This window comes from Corvus moneduloides, chromosome 29 (assembly GCF_009650955.1).
Source record: "Corvus moneduloides isolate bCorMon1 chromosome 29, bCorMon1.pri, whole genome shotgun sequence".
NCBI lineage: Eukaryota > Metazoa > Chordata > Aves > Passeriformes > Corvidae > Corvus > Corvus moneduloides.
In genome coordinates, this window is record NC_045504.1 from 2,819,434 (window position 1) to 2,837,176 (window position 17,743).

General features: G+C 53.3%; 1 protein-coding gene and 1 long non-coding RNA gene across 5 annotated transcripts in view; one reads left to right on the top strand and one right to left on the bottom strand.

The window, feature by feature from the left end:
* The first annotated feature begins 1,043 nt into the window (after positions 1 to 1,043).
* Positions 1,044 to 16,264, top strand: ETV3 (ETS variant transcription factor 3). Of its 4 annotated transcripts, none has more exons than XR_004237005.1 (6): positions 1,044 to 1,138; positions 3,460 to 3,515; positions 6,424 to 6,661; positions 8,802 to 8,917; positions 13,434 to 15,324; positions 15,562 to 16,264. XR_004237005.1 is itself a non-coding variant. In XM_032093543.1 (5 exons), the coding sequence occupies exons 2-5, from the start codon at positions 3,470 to 3,472 to the stop codon at positions 14,519 to 14,521; spliced, it is 1,488 nt and encodes a 495-aa protein (XP_031949434.1). In that variant the 5' UTR covers positions 1,044 to 1,138; positions 3,460 to 3,469; the 3' UTR covers positions 14,522 to 16,264. The 4 variants fall into 4 exon arrangements, 2 of the variants coding, with proteins under 2 accessions (XP_031949434.1, XP_031949435.1); XR_004237006.1 differs by having other exon boundaries at positions 15,565 to 16,264; XM_032093543.1 differs by having other exon boundaries at positions 13,434 to 16,264.
* Positions 16,265 to 16,835: 571 nt separating this feature from the next.
* The window catches only part of LOC116436426, a 2,068-nt gene continuing 1,160 nt past the window's right edge, over positions 16,836 to 17,743 (bottom strand). The window contains exon 2 of the long non-coding RNA XR_004237010.1: positions 16,836 to 17,737. This is a non-coding gene — a long non-coding RNA (uncharacterized LOC116436426). The remainder of the gene's footprint in view (positions 17,738 to 17,743) is intronic.

A 17,743-nucleotide genomic window follows, 5' to 3' on the forward strand; every position in this document is an offset into this window, starting at 1 on the left:
TTTTGGGGCTGGGTGGGGTGTGTTTGGGGGAGCTGTTTTGGGGCGTTCCGAGTGTGTTTTGGGACTGTTTTGCGGGCGGTTTTGGGGGGTGTTTTAGGGCTGGTTTTGGGGGTGTTTTGGGGATGTTTTGGGCCTATTTTGGGCCAGCTTTAAGGCTGTTTTGGGCGTGGGTTTGGGGCTGCTTTGGGGCTGTTTTGGGGCTGTTTTCAGGGCTGTTGTGAGTCCATTTTTGGCCCTCTTTTTGGACCTGTTTTTGGCCCTGGGTTTGGTTCTGTTCTGGGGCCAGTTTTGGGGTATTTTGGGCCTGTTTTAAGGGCTGTTTTGGGCCTGTTTTAAGGGCTGTTTTGGGGTGTTTTGAGTCTGTTTTGGCCCTGGGTTTGGTTCTGTTTTGGGGCCGGTTTTGGGGTATTTTGGGCCTGTTTTCAGGGCTGGTTTGGGGTGTTTTGAGCCTGTTTTGAGTCTGTTTTGGCCCTGCCTTTGGTTCCGTTTTGGGGCCGGTTTTGGGGTATTGCGGGCCTGTTTTCAGGGCTGGTTTGAGGCCTGTTTTGGGCCTGTTTGGGCCCTGGGTTGTGTTGTGTTTCGGGGCTGTTTTTTGGGCCTGTTTTGGCCCTGGATTTGTTCCCGTCTCGGGGCTGTTTTCCGGGCTGTTTTGAGGCCGGTTTTGGCCCGGTTCGGGTCGGTTTTGGCCCGGTTCGGGCCCGGTTTCGGGGCTGGGGTTCTGAGGGAGGGGCGTTTCCCGCGCGCGCGCTCCCGGCGCCTTCCCCCCTCCCCTTCCCCGGGACCGGAAGCGGAAGCGCGTGGGCGCGCGCGCTGCCCGGAAGCGCGTGGGCGGCGGCGGCGGTTCCGGTTCCGGCGGCGGCGGCGGCGGCGGCGGCGCGGGGGAGGCACCGGGAGAAGCGGCGGCGGCGGCGGCAGCGGCACCACCAGCAGCGGCAGCGGGAGAAGCGGCACCGCAAAGAGAACCGGATCCCTTCCTCTCCCCGCCCCGCGCACCGGGAACGATCTCCCCCCGCCCCCCCCCCGCCCGCCCGCCCGCCCCCTTCCCCGCTTCCCCCCCCGCCCTCCCTCCGTTCTCCTTCTCCCGGAACCGGCCTCGCTCCTCCCGCCGCCACCGGCCCGGCCCGCGCCGCCCCCGCAGGTGCGTCCCGGGGGGGGTCACGGCGAGCGGGGTGGGGGCGATGCGGGATTTGGGGGGGGGGGGGGGGAGGAACCGGGAGTTACCGGAGCGGGGGGGGCGGGGGGGGGGGTGAACGGGGAGCCGGGGGGTGGCGAGTAAAGAGGACCCCCCTGGCTACCGGGAAGCGCGGAACGGCGGCTCTGCGCTTAGCGCGGAGCGGCGAAGGGGAGCCCCCGGTTAGCGGGGGGGTGCCCGGGGGAGGCCCCGGTTACCGGGAGGGGGTTGGGTAAACAGGGAGGTACCGAGGAGGCGGATCCGGGCTGGGGGGGCGGGGGTAAGCCGGGACGCCCCCCCGGTTACCGGGGGTGGAGTAAACACCGATCCCCCCCCCCCCCCTCCGTTACCGGGTGGGGGCAGACGGGGCCCGGGGGTGGGGGGAGAGCGCAGCGGGGCCCGGGGGGGCCGCGGGAGCGCCGATCCCGGCGCGGGCAGCGTGGGAGGCCCCGGTTGGCGGCGGCTCCCGGGGGTGTCGGGGGTGGCCGGGGAGCGGCACCGCCCGGGGCTGGGGCGGCGGCGGGGCCGGGCCGGGCCGGGCAGGCCGGGACAGGCCGGCGGGGCTGTAACGGAGCGGGAGCCCCGGCCCCGCCGCCGCCGCGGCGCCTCGGCCCCTCCCGGCGGCCATTTACGGCCTTTGAAGCTCTCCCGGGGCTGGCGGGGCCCGCGGGGGAACCGGGACGGGCCGGGCCGGGCCGCGGGGGTGTCGGTGCCGGGGGGGTTCTCCGGTCACTCTCGGGGGTTTCTGGTTCGTCCCGGGGGTCTCGGAGCCCTCCCGGGGGTCTCCGGTCGATGCCGGAGCAGGGGGGGTGTCCCAGTGCTGGGCAGCGGGGAACGGACCCGCTGCGGGTGGCACCGGGCGTTGTTTGGGTGTCGGGACCGGGGGGCTCTGGCCCCTCCCGCGGGGCTCCTGTGAGTTCCAGCCCCGGGGGGCTCCGGTTCTTCCCGGGGGATCGCTGGCCGCTGCCTCTGGGGGTCTCCAGTCCCTCCCGGGGGTCTCTGATCCCTCCTGGGAATCCCCTTTGATTCCCGATCCCGGGGGTCTCTGATCCCTCCCGGGGGTCTCTGATCCCTCCTGGGAATCCCCTTTGATTCCCGATCCCGGGGGTCTCTGATCCCTCCTGGGAATCCCCTTTGATTCCCGATCCCGGGGGTCTCTGATCCCTCCTGGGAATCCCCTTTGATTCCCGATCCCGGGGGTCTCTGATCCCTCCCGGGAATCCCCTTTGATTCCCGATCCCGGGGGTCTCTGATCCCTCCTGGGAATCCCCTTTGATTCCCGATCCCGGGGGTCTCTGATCCCTCCCGGGAATCCCCTTTGATTCCCGATCCCGGGGGTCTCTGATCCCTCCCGGGAATCCCCTTTGATTCCCGATCCCGGGGGTCTCTGATCCCTCCTGGGAATCCCCTTTGATTCCCGATCCCGGAGGTCTCTGATCCCTCCCGGGAATCCCCTTTGATTCCCGATCCCGGGGGTCTCTGATCCCTCCCGGGAATCCCCTTTGATTCCCGATCCCGGGGGTCTCTGATCCCTCCCGGGAATCCCCTCTGGTTCCCGATCCCGGGGGTCTCTGATCCCTCCGAGGAATCCCCTTTGATTCCCGATCCCGGGGGTCTCTGGTTCCCGATCCCGGGGGTCTCTGGTTCCCTCCCAGGAATCCCCTCTGGTTCCCGATCCCGGGGGTCTCTGATCCCTCCCGGGAATCCCCTCTGGTTCCCGATCCCGGGGGTCTCTGGTTCCCGATCCCGGGGGTCTCTGGTTCCCTCCCAGGAATCCCCTCTGGTTCCCGATCCCGGGGGTCTCTGGTTCCCGATCCCGGGGGTCTCTGACCCCTCCCGGGGGTCTCCCGTCCCTCCCAGCCCTCCCCAAGCCCCGTTCCTTTTTGGGATGACGACGAGCAAACCCCATCTCCAGCCCCCCCCAACAGCGAGCAGGGAAAATCGGAAAATCCACTGGAAAATCCCGGCGGGATCAGCAGCTGGGATTCCGCTCCCCTCCCCTCCCTTTCTTCCCGTTTTTCCCTCCCTCCCTCCCTCCTTCCCTGGCACATCTGGGCGAGCTCCCAGTTGTGTATTTTGGCAGCCGAGCCCGTCTGGGAACAGGAGGGGAACTGTGCAGGGCTTGTTTTGTCTGTCTGACGGCTCCTTCCCGGGGCTCCAGGCCCCTTTCCCGGGATTCCAGGCAGGGATTCGTCGGGAAAACCCGGGTTTTTTTACCCCCCCCCTTTTCTCCCGGAAAAATCCCGTCGGGAATGGCGCCTGACGCCGCTTTTCCCTCTCGTTGGCAGGAGGGAGAAAATGAAAGCCGGCTGCAGCATCGTGGATAAGCCCGAAGGAGGAGGAGGTAAGGAATTCCAGAGGCTTTTCCCGAGTTTTTTCCGGGATGAAGAAGCTCTGGGGATGTTCATCCCCGCCTCTCCCGAAATCTCCAGCCCGTGGGGGGAACTGAGGGTGGAGGTGCTGGGTTTGAAATTCAAATTAATCCCTCCTTGGAGATGGATTTGGGGTGGATTTGGGGTGGATTTGGGATGATTCCCTGCCGGGATTTGTCTCCTGGCAGGGATGTGGGTGGCTCTGGAAAAGGAGGGGATTTTTCCCATAAAAAAAATCTCCAAAACCTCCAAATCAGGATTTTTTTTTTTTCCTTTTTGGCCTGAATTCCGTGCCTGGAATTGTTTAATTCCAGGTTGGACGAAGCTTGGGGCAGCCTGGGATAGCGGGAAGTGTCCCTGCCCGTGGAATTGGGGTGGGACAGGAAGATCCTTCCCACCCAGACCATTCCATAATTCCACGGTTTCGGCCAAATTCCCTCATTTAGGGTTTTTCCAGCTCCAAACGGGAGCGTTTCCCAAGGATTTGGGGCTTTTTCCTGCTCCGTTTTGCTATTTCTGGGTGGTTTTTTGGGGGGGATTTTCCACGGAAAAGGGGCTGAAGAGGAGACCTGGATCTCCCTGCTCCCACATGGAATATTCAGTGGCATTCCAGCCACCAATAATTGATGGAATCCAGCTCGGTTTTGCCATTTTTAGGTGGTTTGGGGGGGATTTTCCGAGGAAAACGGGGCTGAAAAGAGTCAGAAATGAGCAGCTGGATGGGCCACCTGGATTTCCCTGCTCCCCCGTGGAATATTTAACGGAATTCCAGCCACCAGTGGCTCCATTTTACCATTTTTGGGGGGCTTTTGGTGGTTCTGAGTGGCTTTTTTGGCAGATTTTGGTGGTTCTGAGTGGCTTTTTGGGGGGTTTTGGTGGTTCTGAGTGGCTTTTTTGGCGGGTTTTGGTGGTTCTGAGTGGCTTTTTTGGCGGGTTTTGGTGGTTCTGAGTGGCTTTTTGGCGGGTTTTGGTGGTTCTGAGTGGCTTTTTTGGCGGGTTTTGGTGGTTTCTGGTGGCTTTTTTGGGGGGTTTTGGTGGTTCTGAGTGGCTTTTTTGGCGGGTTTTGGTGGTTCTGAGTGGCTTTTTTGGGGGGTTTTGGGGGTTCTGAGTGGCTTTTTTGGCGGGTTTTGGTGGTTCTGAGTGGCTTTTTTGGCAGGTTTAGGTGGTTCTGAGTGGCTTTTTGAGGGGTTTTGGTGGTTCTGAGTGGCTTTTTTGGCAGATTTTGGTGGTTCTGAGTGGCTTTTTGGCGGGTTTTGGTGGTTCTGAGTGGCTTTTTTGGCGAATTTTGGTGGTTCTGAGTGGCTTTTTTGGCTGGTTTTGGTGGTTCTGAGTGGTTTTTTGGGGGGTTTTGGTGGTTCTGAGTGGCTTTTTGAGGGGATTTGGTGGTTCTGAGTGGCTTTTTGGGGGGTTTTGGTGGTTCTGAGTGGCTTTTGGGGGGGGGGTTTGGTGGTTCTGAGTGGCTTTTTTGGCGGGTTTTGGTGGTTCTGAGTGGCTTTTTTGGCCGGGGTTTTGGTGGTTCTGAGTGGCTTTTTTGGCAGATTTTGGTGGTTCTGAGTGGCTTTTTGGGGGGTTCTGGTGGTTCTGAGTGGCTTTTTGGGGGGTTTTGGTGGTTCTCAGTGGCTTTTTTGGGGGGTTTTGGTGGTTCTGAGTGGCCTTTTTGGGGGGTTTTGGTGGTTCTGAGTGGCTTTTTGGCCGGGGTTTTGGTGGTTCTGAGTGGCCTTTTTGGGGGGTTTTGGTGGTTCTGAGTGGCCTTTTTGGGGGGTTTTGGTGGTTCTGAGTGGCTTTTTTTGGGGGGTTCTGGTGGTTCTGAGTGGCTTTTTTGGGGGATTCTGGTGGTTCTCAGTGGCTTTTTTGGTGGGTTTTGGTGGTTCTGAGTGGCTTTTTTGGGGGGTTTTGGTGGTTCTGAGTGGCTTTTTTGAGGGGTTTTGGTGGTTCTGAGTGGCTTTTTTGGGGGGTTCTGGTGGTTCTGAGTGGCTTTTTTGGGGGGTTCTGGTGGTTCTCAGTGGCTTTTTTGGGGGGTTCTGGTGGTTCTGAGTGGCTTTTTTGGGGGGTTCTGGTGGTTCTGAGTGGCTTTTTTGAGGGGTTTTGGTGGTTCTGAGTGGCTTTTTTGAGGGGTTTTGGTGGTTCTGAGTGGCTTTTTGGGGGGTTTTGGTGGTTCTGAGTGGCTTTTTGGGGAGATTTTCCGAGGAAAACGGGGCTGAAATGAGCAGCCGGATGGGCCACCAGGATTTCCCTGCTCCCCCGTGGAATATTTAACAGAATTCCAGCCACCAGTGGCTCTGTTTTACCTTTTTTGAGGGGTTTTGGTGGTTCTGAGTGGCTTTTTGGCCGGGGTTTGGTGGTTCTGAGTGGCTTTTTGGCAGATTTTGGTGGTTCTGAGTGGCTTTTTTTGGGAGATTTTCCGAGGAAAACGGGGCTGAAATGAGCAGCCGGATGGGCCACCTGGATTTCCCTGCTCCCCCGTGGAATATTTAACAGAATTCCAGCCACCAGTGGCTCCGTTTTACCCTTTTTGGCGGGTTTTGGTGGTCCTGAGTGGCCTTTTTGGGGGGTTTTGGTGGTTCTGAGTGGCTTTTTTGGGGGGTTTTGGTGGTTCTCAGTGGCTTTTTTGGGGGGTTCTGGTGGTTCTGAGTGGCTTTTTTGAGGGGTTTTGGTGGTTCTCAGTGGCTTTTTTGGGGGGTTTTGGTGGTTCTGAGTGGCTTTTTGGGGAGATTTTCCGAGGAAAACGGGGCTGAAATGAGCAGCCGGATGGGCCACCAGGATTTCCCTGCTCCCCCGTGGAATATTTAACAGAACTCCACCTCCGAGCTCCCGTTCCTCCCTAAACAACTTTCCCCCCTTTTCCCCCCCTCTCTGCCCCTTTTGTGCCCCCATCCCAAGGGTACCATTTCCCGGAGTGGGCCTACAAGACGGAGTCCAGCCCGGGCTCCCGGCAGATCCAGCTGTGGCATTTCATCCTGGAGCTGCTGCAGAAGGAGGAGTTCCGGCACGTCATCGCCTGGCAGCAGGGGGAATACGGCGAGTTCGTCATCAAGGACCCCGACGAGGTCGCTCGGCTCTGGGGCCGTCGGAAATGCAAACCCCAAATGAATTATGACAAACTCAGCCGGGCGCTCAGGTCGGTGCTGCCGGCGCTTCCCTGCTTTTTCTGGGGTTTTTTTGGGGTTTTTTTGGGGTTTTTTTTGGGTTTTTTGGGGGTTTTTTTGGGGTTTTTTGGGGTTTTTTTGGGGGGTTTTTTGGGGTTTTTTTGAGGGTTTTTTGGGGGTTTTTTTTTTTTTGTTTCCCAGCTGGAATTTTGGGGAGTTTTCCCCAAACTGGGATGTTGGGGTGGTGTTGTCTCGTCCCTTGGGGGTGTTTGAAGGGAGGTTGGGAAGGGATTGGAGCGAGCTGGGATGGTGGGAAGGGGTGGGATTGGATGGGGTTTAGGGATCCTCCCATCCCAAACCGTTCCAGGATTCGTTCCATGGCTCCGATGGGATTTTAGGGATAAATTCAGAACCCTGGCCCGGGTTATTCCATGGATTTCCCACCCCTGGAAGTGTCCAAGAGCACTCTGGGACAGTGGGAGCTGTCCCTGCCCATGGATTTTTAAGGATCTTTTAAGTTCCCATCCCACCCAAACCATTCCAGGATTCCCTGTCCTGGTTTAGACGGGGTTTTAGGGATGAATTCCAGGATTGCCACTTCCCACCTCCAAACCCTCCACTCCAACATTCCCCTCTCTCCTCCCCACCCTTTTTATCCCCATTCCCACCCTTTTTATCCCCATTTCCTTACCATATTCCCAACCCAGCCCATGGAAAACCCATCCCAGCCCCTCGGAGCTCTCCCAGGTTTTCCAGGAGCGGCCGATTCCCAAATCCCTGACGGGGTCAGGGCTTTATCAGTGCCCAGCCTGGACTCCCGCCCTCTGATATTCCTGGGTGGAGCTGCCCAAGGCAAACACCGGGAATTCCAGGCAGGAACAGGAAGGAAAATGGGAATTTGGAGAGCTGGGAGTGGGAATTTTTGGGGCCGGCGTCGGATTTTTAGGGAGTTCCTGGTCCTTTTGGGGTTGGTTGGGGTTGGAGGGAGGGGGGTTTGGGTGCTGGGTGGATCAGGGAGTGGGAAAGAGGAGGGAATTCGGGAATCCATGGAAATAGCTCAAATATCCATGGGAATCTCTCATAAATCCATGGAAATATCTCCAATAGCCATAAAGATTCCTCACCTGAGGGGTGATCTCGTCAATCCGTGGAAACATCTGAAATATCCACACAGATCTCTCCAATATCCATGGAAATCTCCTCAATATCCACACAAATCTCTGTTCTGAGGGAGGATCCCATGAATCCACGGGCATCTCTGCAATATCCATGGAAATCTCCGAAATATCCACAGAAACATCCCCAAAATCCACAAAAATCTCTCATCTGAGGGGGGCCCTCATCAATCCATGGAAATATTTCAGATATCCGCACAAATCTCTCATCAATCCATAGAAATCTCTCCAATATCCATGGAAATCTCCTCAATATCCACACAAATCTGTGATCTGAGAGGGGATCCCGTAAATCCATGGAAATCCCTCAGATTCCCACCCCGAATCCCTCAGATTCCCACCCGGAATCCCTCAGATTCCCACCCGGAATCCCTCAGATTCCCACCCCAAAGTCCCTCAGATTCCCGCCCAAAGTCCCTCAGATTCCCGCCCAAAATCCCTCAGATTCCCACCCCAAATCCCTCAGATTCCCACCCAAATTCCCACTTCCCAATCCACGGAGGTTTCCTTGTGTTTAGGAAGGAAGTCATGGAATATCCTGAGCTGGGAAGGGGGAAATCCCAGTCCAGGCCTTGCACGGGGCATCCCAAAAATCCCAGCGGGTCCCTGGGAGCCTTTTCCAAAGTCTCTGGGCTGTCAGAACACCAAAAAATCCTGGATTCCCCATCCCTGGAAGTGTCCAAGGCCAGCTCGGAGCAGCCTGGGATAGTGGGAATGTCCCTGCCCATGGATTTTTAAGGCTATTTGAGCTCCTTTCATCCCAAAACTGCTCCAGAATTCCATATTCAGCAGGACTTTGGGATGGAATCCTTCAGGAATTCGGAGAGAGTTGCTCTGATCCGTTGTTTGAGCTCCTTCCATCCCCAGAACCGTTCCAGAATTCCACCTTCTGGTTCAGTCAGGACGTTGGGATGGAATCCCGCAGGAATTGGGAGGGACTTGCGGCCTTTGGAGGGCTCTGATCCGGCTCTTCCCCGTTTCTATTTCCAATTCCCAGATATTACTACAACAAGAGGATCCTGCACAAGACCAAGGGCAAACGATTCACCTACAAGTTCAACTTCAACAAGCTGGTGATGCCCAATTATCCCTTCATCAACATCCGGCCCAACGGTGAGCCCGGGAACGCCGGGAATTTGGGAATTCCGGGTGGGAATGCGGGGAAAGGAACCCGGGAGTGACCCCCGTGGGTCTGGAGAAGGCTGGGAGCGAATCCCGGGGGCTGCGGGCAGAGGGATCCGGGCTCGTCTCCCTCGGGATCCTTGGGATCGAGGGATGAGAGGATCCGCGGCCTTGGGATGCGATCCCGGCTTCCAGGTGAGTGTATGGGGCCTTGCAGAGGAGCTGCAGGGATAGAAAATCCGTGGATTTTTCTCCTTTGCCTCCTCCTTTTCCCGCTCATTTTAAACCAAAAAGGGGCTTTTTTAACCCGTTGCTGCCCGGTGCTGTGAGGGATTCCCTGGAGGTCGCAGCGTTCCCAGAGGAAAACAGGAATTCCTTGGATTTTGGCTGAAATCACAGGGTTTTCCCTGGAGGAAATATAATATCCCTCAGGATAATGAGGAAAAGTTTGGGAACGGAGCAGAAATGTCCCTTTTTTGCCCTAAAAGGCTTTCGCCAGGTTTATCCCGGGGTCAGCAGCGGTTTCGTGGGGAAAGGGCCTTTCCAAGGTGATTTTTGGGGGGAATTAAGTCCCCTAAGAGCCAAATTCCTACAGCTGGGGGATTGTCCTGATCCATAAAAATAGAAAACCCCTCTGGAAGTTGCAATTCCCAAAAATTCCAAACTTTTCTCCACAAAAAAATCTCCATTTGGAGGAGCCCGGCCTGGCACGAGCTGCTCCAAGGGGGAAAGCTTAGAAGGCAAATCCAGCAGGGAAAAAAGCAGGAAAAGGAGGGAAATTGGTTGTTATTGAATCCATAGAAATAGAAAACCCCTCTGGAAGTCGCAATTCCCAAAAATTCCAAACTTTTCTCCACAAAAAATCCTGACTTGGAGGAGCCTGGCCTGGCACGAGCTGCTCCAGGGGAAAGCCTGGAAGGGCAATCCAGCAGGGAAAAAGCAGGAAAAAAGCAGGAAAAGGAGGGAAATTGGTGATTACTGAATCCATAAAAATAGGAAACCCCTCTGGAAGTCATTATTCCCAAAAATTCCAAACTTTCCTCCTCAAAAAAATCCCGATTTGGAGGTTCCCGATCCAGCTTCCCGGGAGAAACCCGGAATGCCAATCCAGCAGGGAAAAAGCAGGAAAAGGAGGGAAATTGGTGATTACTGAATCCATAAAGATAAAAATCCCCTCTGGAAGTCGTTATTCAGAAAAATTCCAAACTTTTCTGCACAAAAAATCCCGATTTGGAGGTTCCCGATCCAGCTTCCAGGGGAAAGCCTGGAAGGGCAATCCAGCAGGGAAAAAGCAGGAAAAAAGCAGGAAAAGGAGGGAAATTGGTGATTACTGAATCCATAAAAATAGAAAACCCCTCTGGAAGTCATTATTCCCAAAAATTCCAAACTTTTCTCCACAAAAAAATCCCGATTTGGAGGTTCCCGATCCAGCTCCCAGGGGAAAGCCTGGAACACCAATCCAGCAGGGAAAAAGCAGGAAAAGGAGGGAAATTGGTGATTATTGAATCCATAAACAAAACCCAAAGCCTCTGGAAGTTGTTCCTCCCAAAAATTCCAAACTTTTCTCCTCAAAAAAATGCCGGTTTGGAGGATCCCGATCCAGCTTCCAGGGGAAAGCCTGGAAGGGCAATCCAGCTGGGAAAAAGCAGGAAAAAAGCAGGGAAATAGGTGATTACTGAATCCATAAAGATAAAAATCCCCTCTGGAAGTTATTATTCAGAAAAATTCCAAACTTTCCTCCTCAAAAAAATCCCGATTTGGAGGTTCCCGATCCAGCTTCCAGGGGAAAGCCTGGAAGGGCAATCCAGCTGGGAAAAAGCAGGGAAAAAGCAGAAAAAGGAGGGAAATTGGTGATTATTGAATCCATAAACAAAACCCAAAGCCTCTGGAAGTTGTTCCTCCCAAAAATTCCAAACTTTCCTCCTCAAAAAAATCCCGATTTGGAGGTTCCCGATCCAGCTTCCAGGGGAAAGCCTGGAACACCAATCCAGCTGGGAAAAAGCAGGAAAAAAGCAGGAAAAGTAGGGAAATTGGTGATTATTGAATCCATAAAGATAAAAATCCCCTCTGGAAGTTATTATTCAGGAAAATTCCAAACTTTTCTCCACAAAAAATCCCGATTTGGAGGTTCCTGATCCAGCTCCCAGGGAGAAGCCCAGAATACCAATCCAGCCGGGAAAAAAGCAGGGAAAATAGGGATGGGAGCAGAAAAAGCAGGTTGTGTGTGGGGAAAAAGGGATTTTTCCAGGCTGGAGCCTCGGTCCGGCGCCGGCTCTGGAGCCGCCTCCCCTCCCTGAGGGAATCCCGGAGCTGCTGCCGAGGTTTTGTTTTCCCGAGGCTCCCGGAAGGCCAGAAAGGAGGGGAAAAGAAACTCCTCGAGGTGTTGGTGCTTCACCCCTGTGGGCCCTGCTGGGGTTTGGAGCTGGTTTGGGTTTGTTTTTTTTTTTTTTGGGAGAAGGGAATGTCATTTCCAAGCCAAGGAACGGGGGTGGGAAGATGTGTCTGGAGCTGCTCAGTGTAAATCCGTAATTAACTCGGGGCAAACGAGTCCGGGCAGTTCCCGGCTCCCTTTCCCTGCTCCGGCCGCTCCCTCCTGTCCCTGGGGCACTTCAACAAAACAAAACAAAACAAAAACCAACAAATCTGGGAGAACTTGGAATGCTCTTGGTTAATCCCAACCCTTTTCTTTCCCGCTGGGGTGGGGGTTGGGATATCAAACCTGGAATTAGGGGGTTTTTTGGCCAGGATTCCCCCCCCCCCCCCATCCAAAATGGAGGGGTTTTGGTGGGAAAAGGGGATCCAGGAGGTGGAAATGGGAGAATTTTCCTCAAAATGGCTCCGTAGGCTCTGGGAAAGGAGCCGGCAGGAGCCGGAAGCAACACAGGAAAGTTTTTCCCCAAAAAAAAGCTCGAATCCGGGATTTTCAGCCAGCTGGGAGAGCTTGAGGATTGCCAGGATTGCCCAAGGGACAGGGTGGGGTTGGGGATGACCTGTGCAGGGCCTGGAGTTGGAATGTTTCTGTGGATATTGGAGAGATTTCTGTGGATATTGGAGAGATTTCCATGGATGGATGGGATCCCCCCTCAGATCAGAGATTTGTGTGGATATTGAGGATATTTCCATAGATGTTGGAGAGATGTCCATGGATATTGAGTTTATTTCCATGGATATTGAGGAGATTTCCATGGATATTGGAGAGATTTCCATGGACTGATGGGATCCCCCCTCAGATCAGAGATTTCTGTGGATATTGAGGAGATTTCCATGGATATTGAGGATATTTCCATGGATATTTAAGAGATTTCCATGGATATTGGAGAGATTTCCATGGACTGATGGGATCCCCCCTCAGAACAGAGATCTGTGTGGATATTGAGGAGATTTCCATGGATATTGAGGATATTTCCATGGATATTGAGGATATTTCCATGGATATTTAAGAGATTTCCATGGATATTTAAGAGATTTCCATGGACTGATGAGATCCCCCCTCAGATCAGAGATCTGTGTGGATATTGAGGAGATTTCCATGGATATTGGAGAGATTTCCATGGATGGATGGGATCCCCCCTCAGATCAGAGGTCTGTGTGGATATTGAGGAGATTTCCATGGATATTGAGGCGATTTCCATGGATATTGGAGAGATTTCCATGGATATTGAGGAGATTTCCATGGATCTTGAGGAGATTTCCATGAAGATTGGAGAGATTTCCATGGACTGATGGGATCCCCCCTCAGATCAGAGATTTGTGTGGATATTGAGGAGATTTCCATAGATGTTGGAGAGATTTCCATGGATATTTAAGAGATTTCCATGGATATTGGAGAGATTTCCATGGACTGATGGGATCCCCCCTCAGAACAGAGATCTGTGTGGATATTGAGGAGATTTCCATGGATATTTAAGAGATTTCCATGGATATTTAAGAGATTTCCATGGATATTGGAGAGATTTCCATGGATTGATGGGATCCCCCCTCAGATCAGAGATTTGTGTGGATATTGAGGAGATTTCCATGGATATGGGAGAGATTTCCGTGGATATTGAGGAGATTTCCATGGATCTTGAGGAGATTTCCATGAATATTGGAGAGATTTCCATGGACTGATGGGATCCCCCCTCAGATCAGAGATTTCTGTGGATATTGAGGAGATTTCCATGGATATTGAGGATATTTCCATGGATATTTAAGAGATTTCCATGGATATTGGAGAGATTTCCATGGACTGATGGAATCCCCCCTCAGATCAGAGATCTGTGTGGATATTGGAGAGATTTCCATGGATATGGGAGAGATTTCCATGGACTGATGGGATCCCCCCTCAGATCAGAGATCTGTGTGCATATTGGCGATATTTCCATGGCTATTCCCGGTATTTCCGTGGATTGTGACGAGCTATCCCCACAGATCCCTCCGATCCATCTCCCAACGCCCAATCCCCGAATTCCCCCATCCCACCAGCACCATTCCCTAACTTTTCCCCCCCGTTCTCCCCCGTTCCCAGGCGTGGTCCCTCAGAGCGCTCCCCCCGTCCCCACCGCCTCCTCCCGCTTCCACTTCCCGCCGCTGGATCCGCACTCTCCCACCGACGATTCCCAGCCCGCCGCCCGCTTCCCACCGGGATCGCTGCTCCCGTCCCACCCCGAAGCTCTGGGAGACGCCGAGAGGAAAGCGGAAGGCCCCGAGCTGGAGGAGAACACCTCGGATTGGCGCCGGGATCTGCTGGCTCCGTCGCACCCTTCCGGCAGCGCCGCGGCGCAGAAGCGCAAGCCCGACGTGGTGCTGCCGCTGTTTCCCAGGCCGGGCATTTTCCCGGATCACCCGCACAGCCCCTTTGCCGTGTCGCCGCTTCCGGGGCGTCCCGGAATGCTCAACGTTCCCATTTCTCCCGCTTTGTCCCTGACTCCCACGCTGTTTTCCTACAGCCCCTCCCCGGGGCTCAGCCCGTTCGCCGGGAGCAGCTGCTTTTCCTTCAATCCCGAGGAAATGAAGCACTACCTGCATTCCCAAGCCTGCTCCGTCTTCAATTACCACCTGAGCCCCCGGACTTTCCCACGTTATCCCCTCGTGGTTCCCCCTCTCCAATGCCAGGTGCCTCTGGAAGAGCAGCCGCAGTTCCCGATCAAGCTCCAGCCTCCTCCGGCCGGCCGGAAAAACCGGGAGAGGATGGAAAGCCCCGAGGAAGCGGCGGCCGGAGCGGCAACCCCGCAGCTGCCCAACCCTCCGGCCAGGGTGAAAGTGGAGCCGGCTGTGGAGAAGGAGGAGGAGGAAGCTCTGGAAAAGCGGGATGAGGTTGGAGAAGAGGAGGAAAAGCTCCCGGTGTTCGCCCGCCCGGCGGCTCCGGCCTGGATCCCGATTCCCGCCCATCCCGGATCGTCCGGCGAAGAGGCGGCGGAAGCCAGCGTGGAAAAGCCATCCCGGGATTCCTGCGGAGATCCGGGCAATCAGGAGAAGAGGGAGGACGCCCTGATGCCCCCCAAGCTGCGGCTGAAGCGCCGCTGGAATGGGGATTCCCGGCAGGAGATTCCCGAGGGAATTCCCAACGGGATCTGGCACCTGCCCAAGGCCGTGGCCACCGCCTCCGACACCTAATCCCGGCTGGAAAAACCTTGGAAAACATCCATAAAAATCCGTGTATTTATGTAGCAAGGTTGCAGAGCAGTTTGGGAAAAGGGCGGGGAGGGGGGGGTGGGGTAGATCTGGGAATTTTTAGGGAATTTTAGGGGTGGGAGAAGGGAGGGGAGGGGGGGGATTGGGATTTGTGTTCTTTGTTTTCGTTGTTGACTTGCAGGTGAGACGCCGGAATTCCCGCTGGGTTTTCCCGGGAAAAGCCGGCTCAGCTTCAGGACTCCAGCGGGGCCGGGATGGAGGAATTCCAGGCGCAGCCTCGGGGTTATTCCCGCTGTTTTTAGAGGGACGGGAATCTCCAGATCCGGGGGTTTTTCGGGGTTTTTTTTTCTTCACGGATGCGAGGCTTTCCCGGCCATCCAGGAGCTGGTTTGGTTTTTTTTTTTTGGGAAAAGGGAGCTCGGGAATTTTGCACTGTCCATGGAGCAGGGGAAAGGATTCAGGAAGACTCGGAAAATCGGGATGGAGGCCGCGTTCCCGGTGGATTTCCAGGAAGGAAAACCCTGGAAAAATTTCCCTTTTCCCGCCTTTTTTTTTTTTTTTTTTTCTTCTCTCTCGCAGAAGCCATGAGCAAAACTCTCCAAACTTTTCAGGGAACGGGAATGGGAACGGGATAACACAAAATTAACCGGATGCCTTTAATCCTAACGCATTAAAATGTTATTTTTTTGGTTTTTTGCCCGGAGCGGGAATTTTCCCCGCTCCGGAATCCGTGTGGGTGGAGTTGGGAATGCTTGGAAGGAAGATTGGACGCTGGAATGATTGTGGTGAGTCCCGGGAGCGGGAATGCCGGAATTCCCGCTGAGATTCCCAATGTTTGGATCCCCCCCCCCCCTCCCCTTTGACTCATGCCTTAAACCACGTGGACTTTTGCTGGGAATTTTTCCCGGGAGCGCTCGGATTTCGCGGATCCTTCCGGATGCTTCTCGGTTTTTTTGGGGGGGGGAGGAAGTCCCAAATCTCCCGCTGTTGTCGTGCTGTAAATCCGCTCTTTCCCCACGCAGCAGAATTCCTCAGGCTCTGGATCGTGCTCCCAGCGGGATAAATCCGCAGGAAACGCAGCGACGGGGCCGAAGATTCCCAAGGATTCGCTCTCGGAGCACAGATTTTGGGAATTCTGGGAGCAGGAAGGGGGGAGGGGAAGAAATTCCCTACCAGGAGCGATTCCCCGGATTCCCAGCCCGGCCGGGCTCGGGATTCTTGGAATGTGGAGTTAAAAACCGGGGTGAGAAACCCCTGGATCATCCCAAAAATAAAAAACAAACCCCGGAGAGGGCGCAAGGATGAACTCAGGAATTACACGAGGAGGCCTTTCCCGAAATTCCCGCCGCCGATCCCAAATCCAAGTGCCGGAGCCGTCGGGAAAAGGGCGGGGGCGGGGGGGGGGTGAAATCCTGGATTTTTCCTTCCCTCCCCCCCCCCAAGCGTTGGATTCGAAATCCCACAGAAAAAAGTTGGAATCGTTGTGGCTTTAAAAAAGGATTTTTGGGATGGGGGGTTTTTGGGAAGGGTGGGAATGTTGGTTTTTCCACAGCCATTGCACTGCAAAAAAAAAAAAAAGACAAAAAAAAAAAAAAGAATTAAAAACTGGGAGAGTTCAGGGAATTCCGGACTCAGGACGACGGATCCGGCGCCTCGGGAATCCCAGATTTCCCAACGGAGCCCGGGAGGAAGAGGAAGGAAAAAAAAGAAGCAGGAAGAGGAAGGGAAAAAAAAAAAAAAACCAGGAAGAGGATAAAAAAACGTTTAGAAAGAAAAAAAATCGGATTTAAAGGAAAAAAAAATTGAAAAAAAAATCAAAATTTAAGGAAAAAATGTTTTAAAAAAGATAAAATTTTAAGGATAAAATTCCTAAAATTCCAATGTGCCAAACTATTTAATAAAAAAAAACCCAAGAAAACCCTCGGGAAGTTGGGAATGGTTGGAATTCTCTCCTGGATAAATTGAACCCGGAGCATGATCCCGTTTTTTTTCCAGCAGATTTTTGGGTTTTGTTTTTTTCGTTTTTTTTTTTTTCCGTTTCGTTTCTTTTTTCGTAGCGAATCCGTAGGAAAAATGTAAAAAAAAAACCAAAAAAACCACAAAAAAAACAAAATAAAAAACAAAACTTTTTGATGGGACGACCCCAGGGGGAATTTTTTTCGGGAATTTCCCGTTGGGAGGAGGAAAAGGAGGAAAAATCCAACAGCATTAATGGGGTTGTCCCAGAGTTTTTTATTTATTCTGTAATTATGTTGGGGTTTTTTTATTTTAAGCTGTTTTTCCGTTGGTTTCTCTCTCTCTTTTTTGTTTTTTTTTTTTTTTTTCATCCTGGTGGGATTGAAAAAAAAAAAAAACCAGGAATTTTCTCTCGGTTGGAATCATCAAATTCACGGAAAAACTTTTGATTTTTTAGCGCTTTTTCACGAAATATTTACCGCTAGCAGGGTTGGTGTTTTTTGGGGGGGAGGGAAAGAAAAATCCTTTTTGAGGGATTTTGATTTTCCTGGTGCGAATCTTGCAGGAATCCATCGGGAAAAGCCTATGGAATTTGGGATTGGGAGTGTGTCTTTGTACATACGGTGTAAAGTAGAGGAGAAAAAAAAAATAACAACAAACAAACAACAAAAAAAAAAATCCAAATTTTGTGCCTTTAGAAAATTCCGATTTCTATAAATTCCAAGGAAAAAGGGTTGCATATATATATTATATATATATATGATGGAATGTTAGAGAAATATATGTATAATATACATATTTTTTCCAGAGGTATCCCATAGCTCCGTATTTTGTTATGGAAGTTGAGAAAAAAAAAAAAAAACACGGAAAAAAAAGGAAAAAAAAGGATGAAAAATAAAAAGTATTTTACCTCAAGTTGAAAACGTTAAATAAAAACCTTTTAACAGACAGGTGCCGCTGGTTTTTATGGAGCTCGGGGTGCTTTTCCAAGGTTTTTTGTGGAGTTTGGGAGGCGGGAGGAGCTGAAATTTTGGAGAGGAGCATCCAGGAATTCCCTGGTCTTGCCCTGGATCCCAAAAGTTCCCAAAGTTCTGGTGGCTCTTGGGAGCTTTTGTTGGTTTGGGGTTTTCCAAGGTTTTCCCCAAGTTTGGGATCCGGGAGGCTCCAAAATTTTGGGGAGGAGAAACCGGAATGTCCCAGATCCCAAAAATTCCGGTGTTCCCAAAACTGGGGCGGTCCCACCTTCAG

Bases quoted from the DNA above. Each gene is read 5' to 3' on its own strand.
- ETV3 (XM_032093543.1), top strand. From the start codon at position 3,470: ATGAAAGCCGGCTGCAGCATCGTGGATAAGCCCGAAGGAGGAGGAG. The intron at 3,516-6,423 runs GTAAGGAATTCC...CCCCATCCCAAG, and splicing joins TAAGCCCGAAGGAGGAGGAG to GGTACCATTTCCCGGAGTGG. The intron at 8,918-13,433 runs GTGAGCCCGGGA...CCCCGTTCCCAG, and splicing joins CATCAACATCCGGCCCAACG to GCGTGGTCCCTCAGAGCGCT.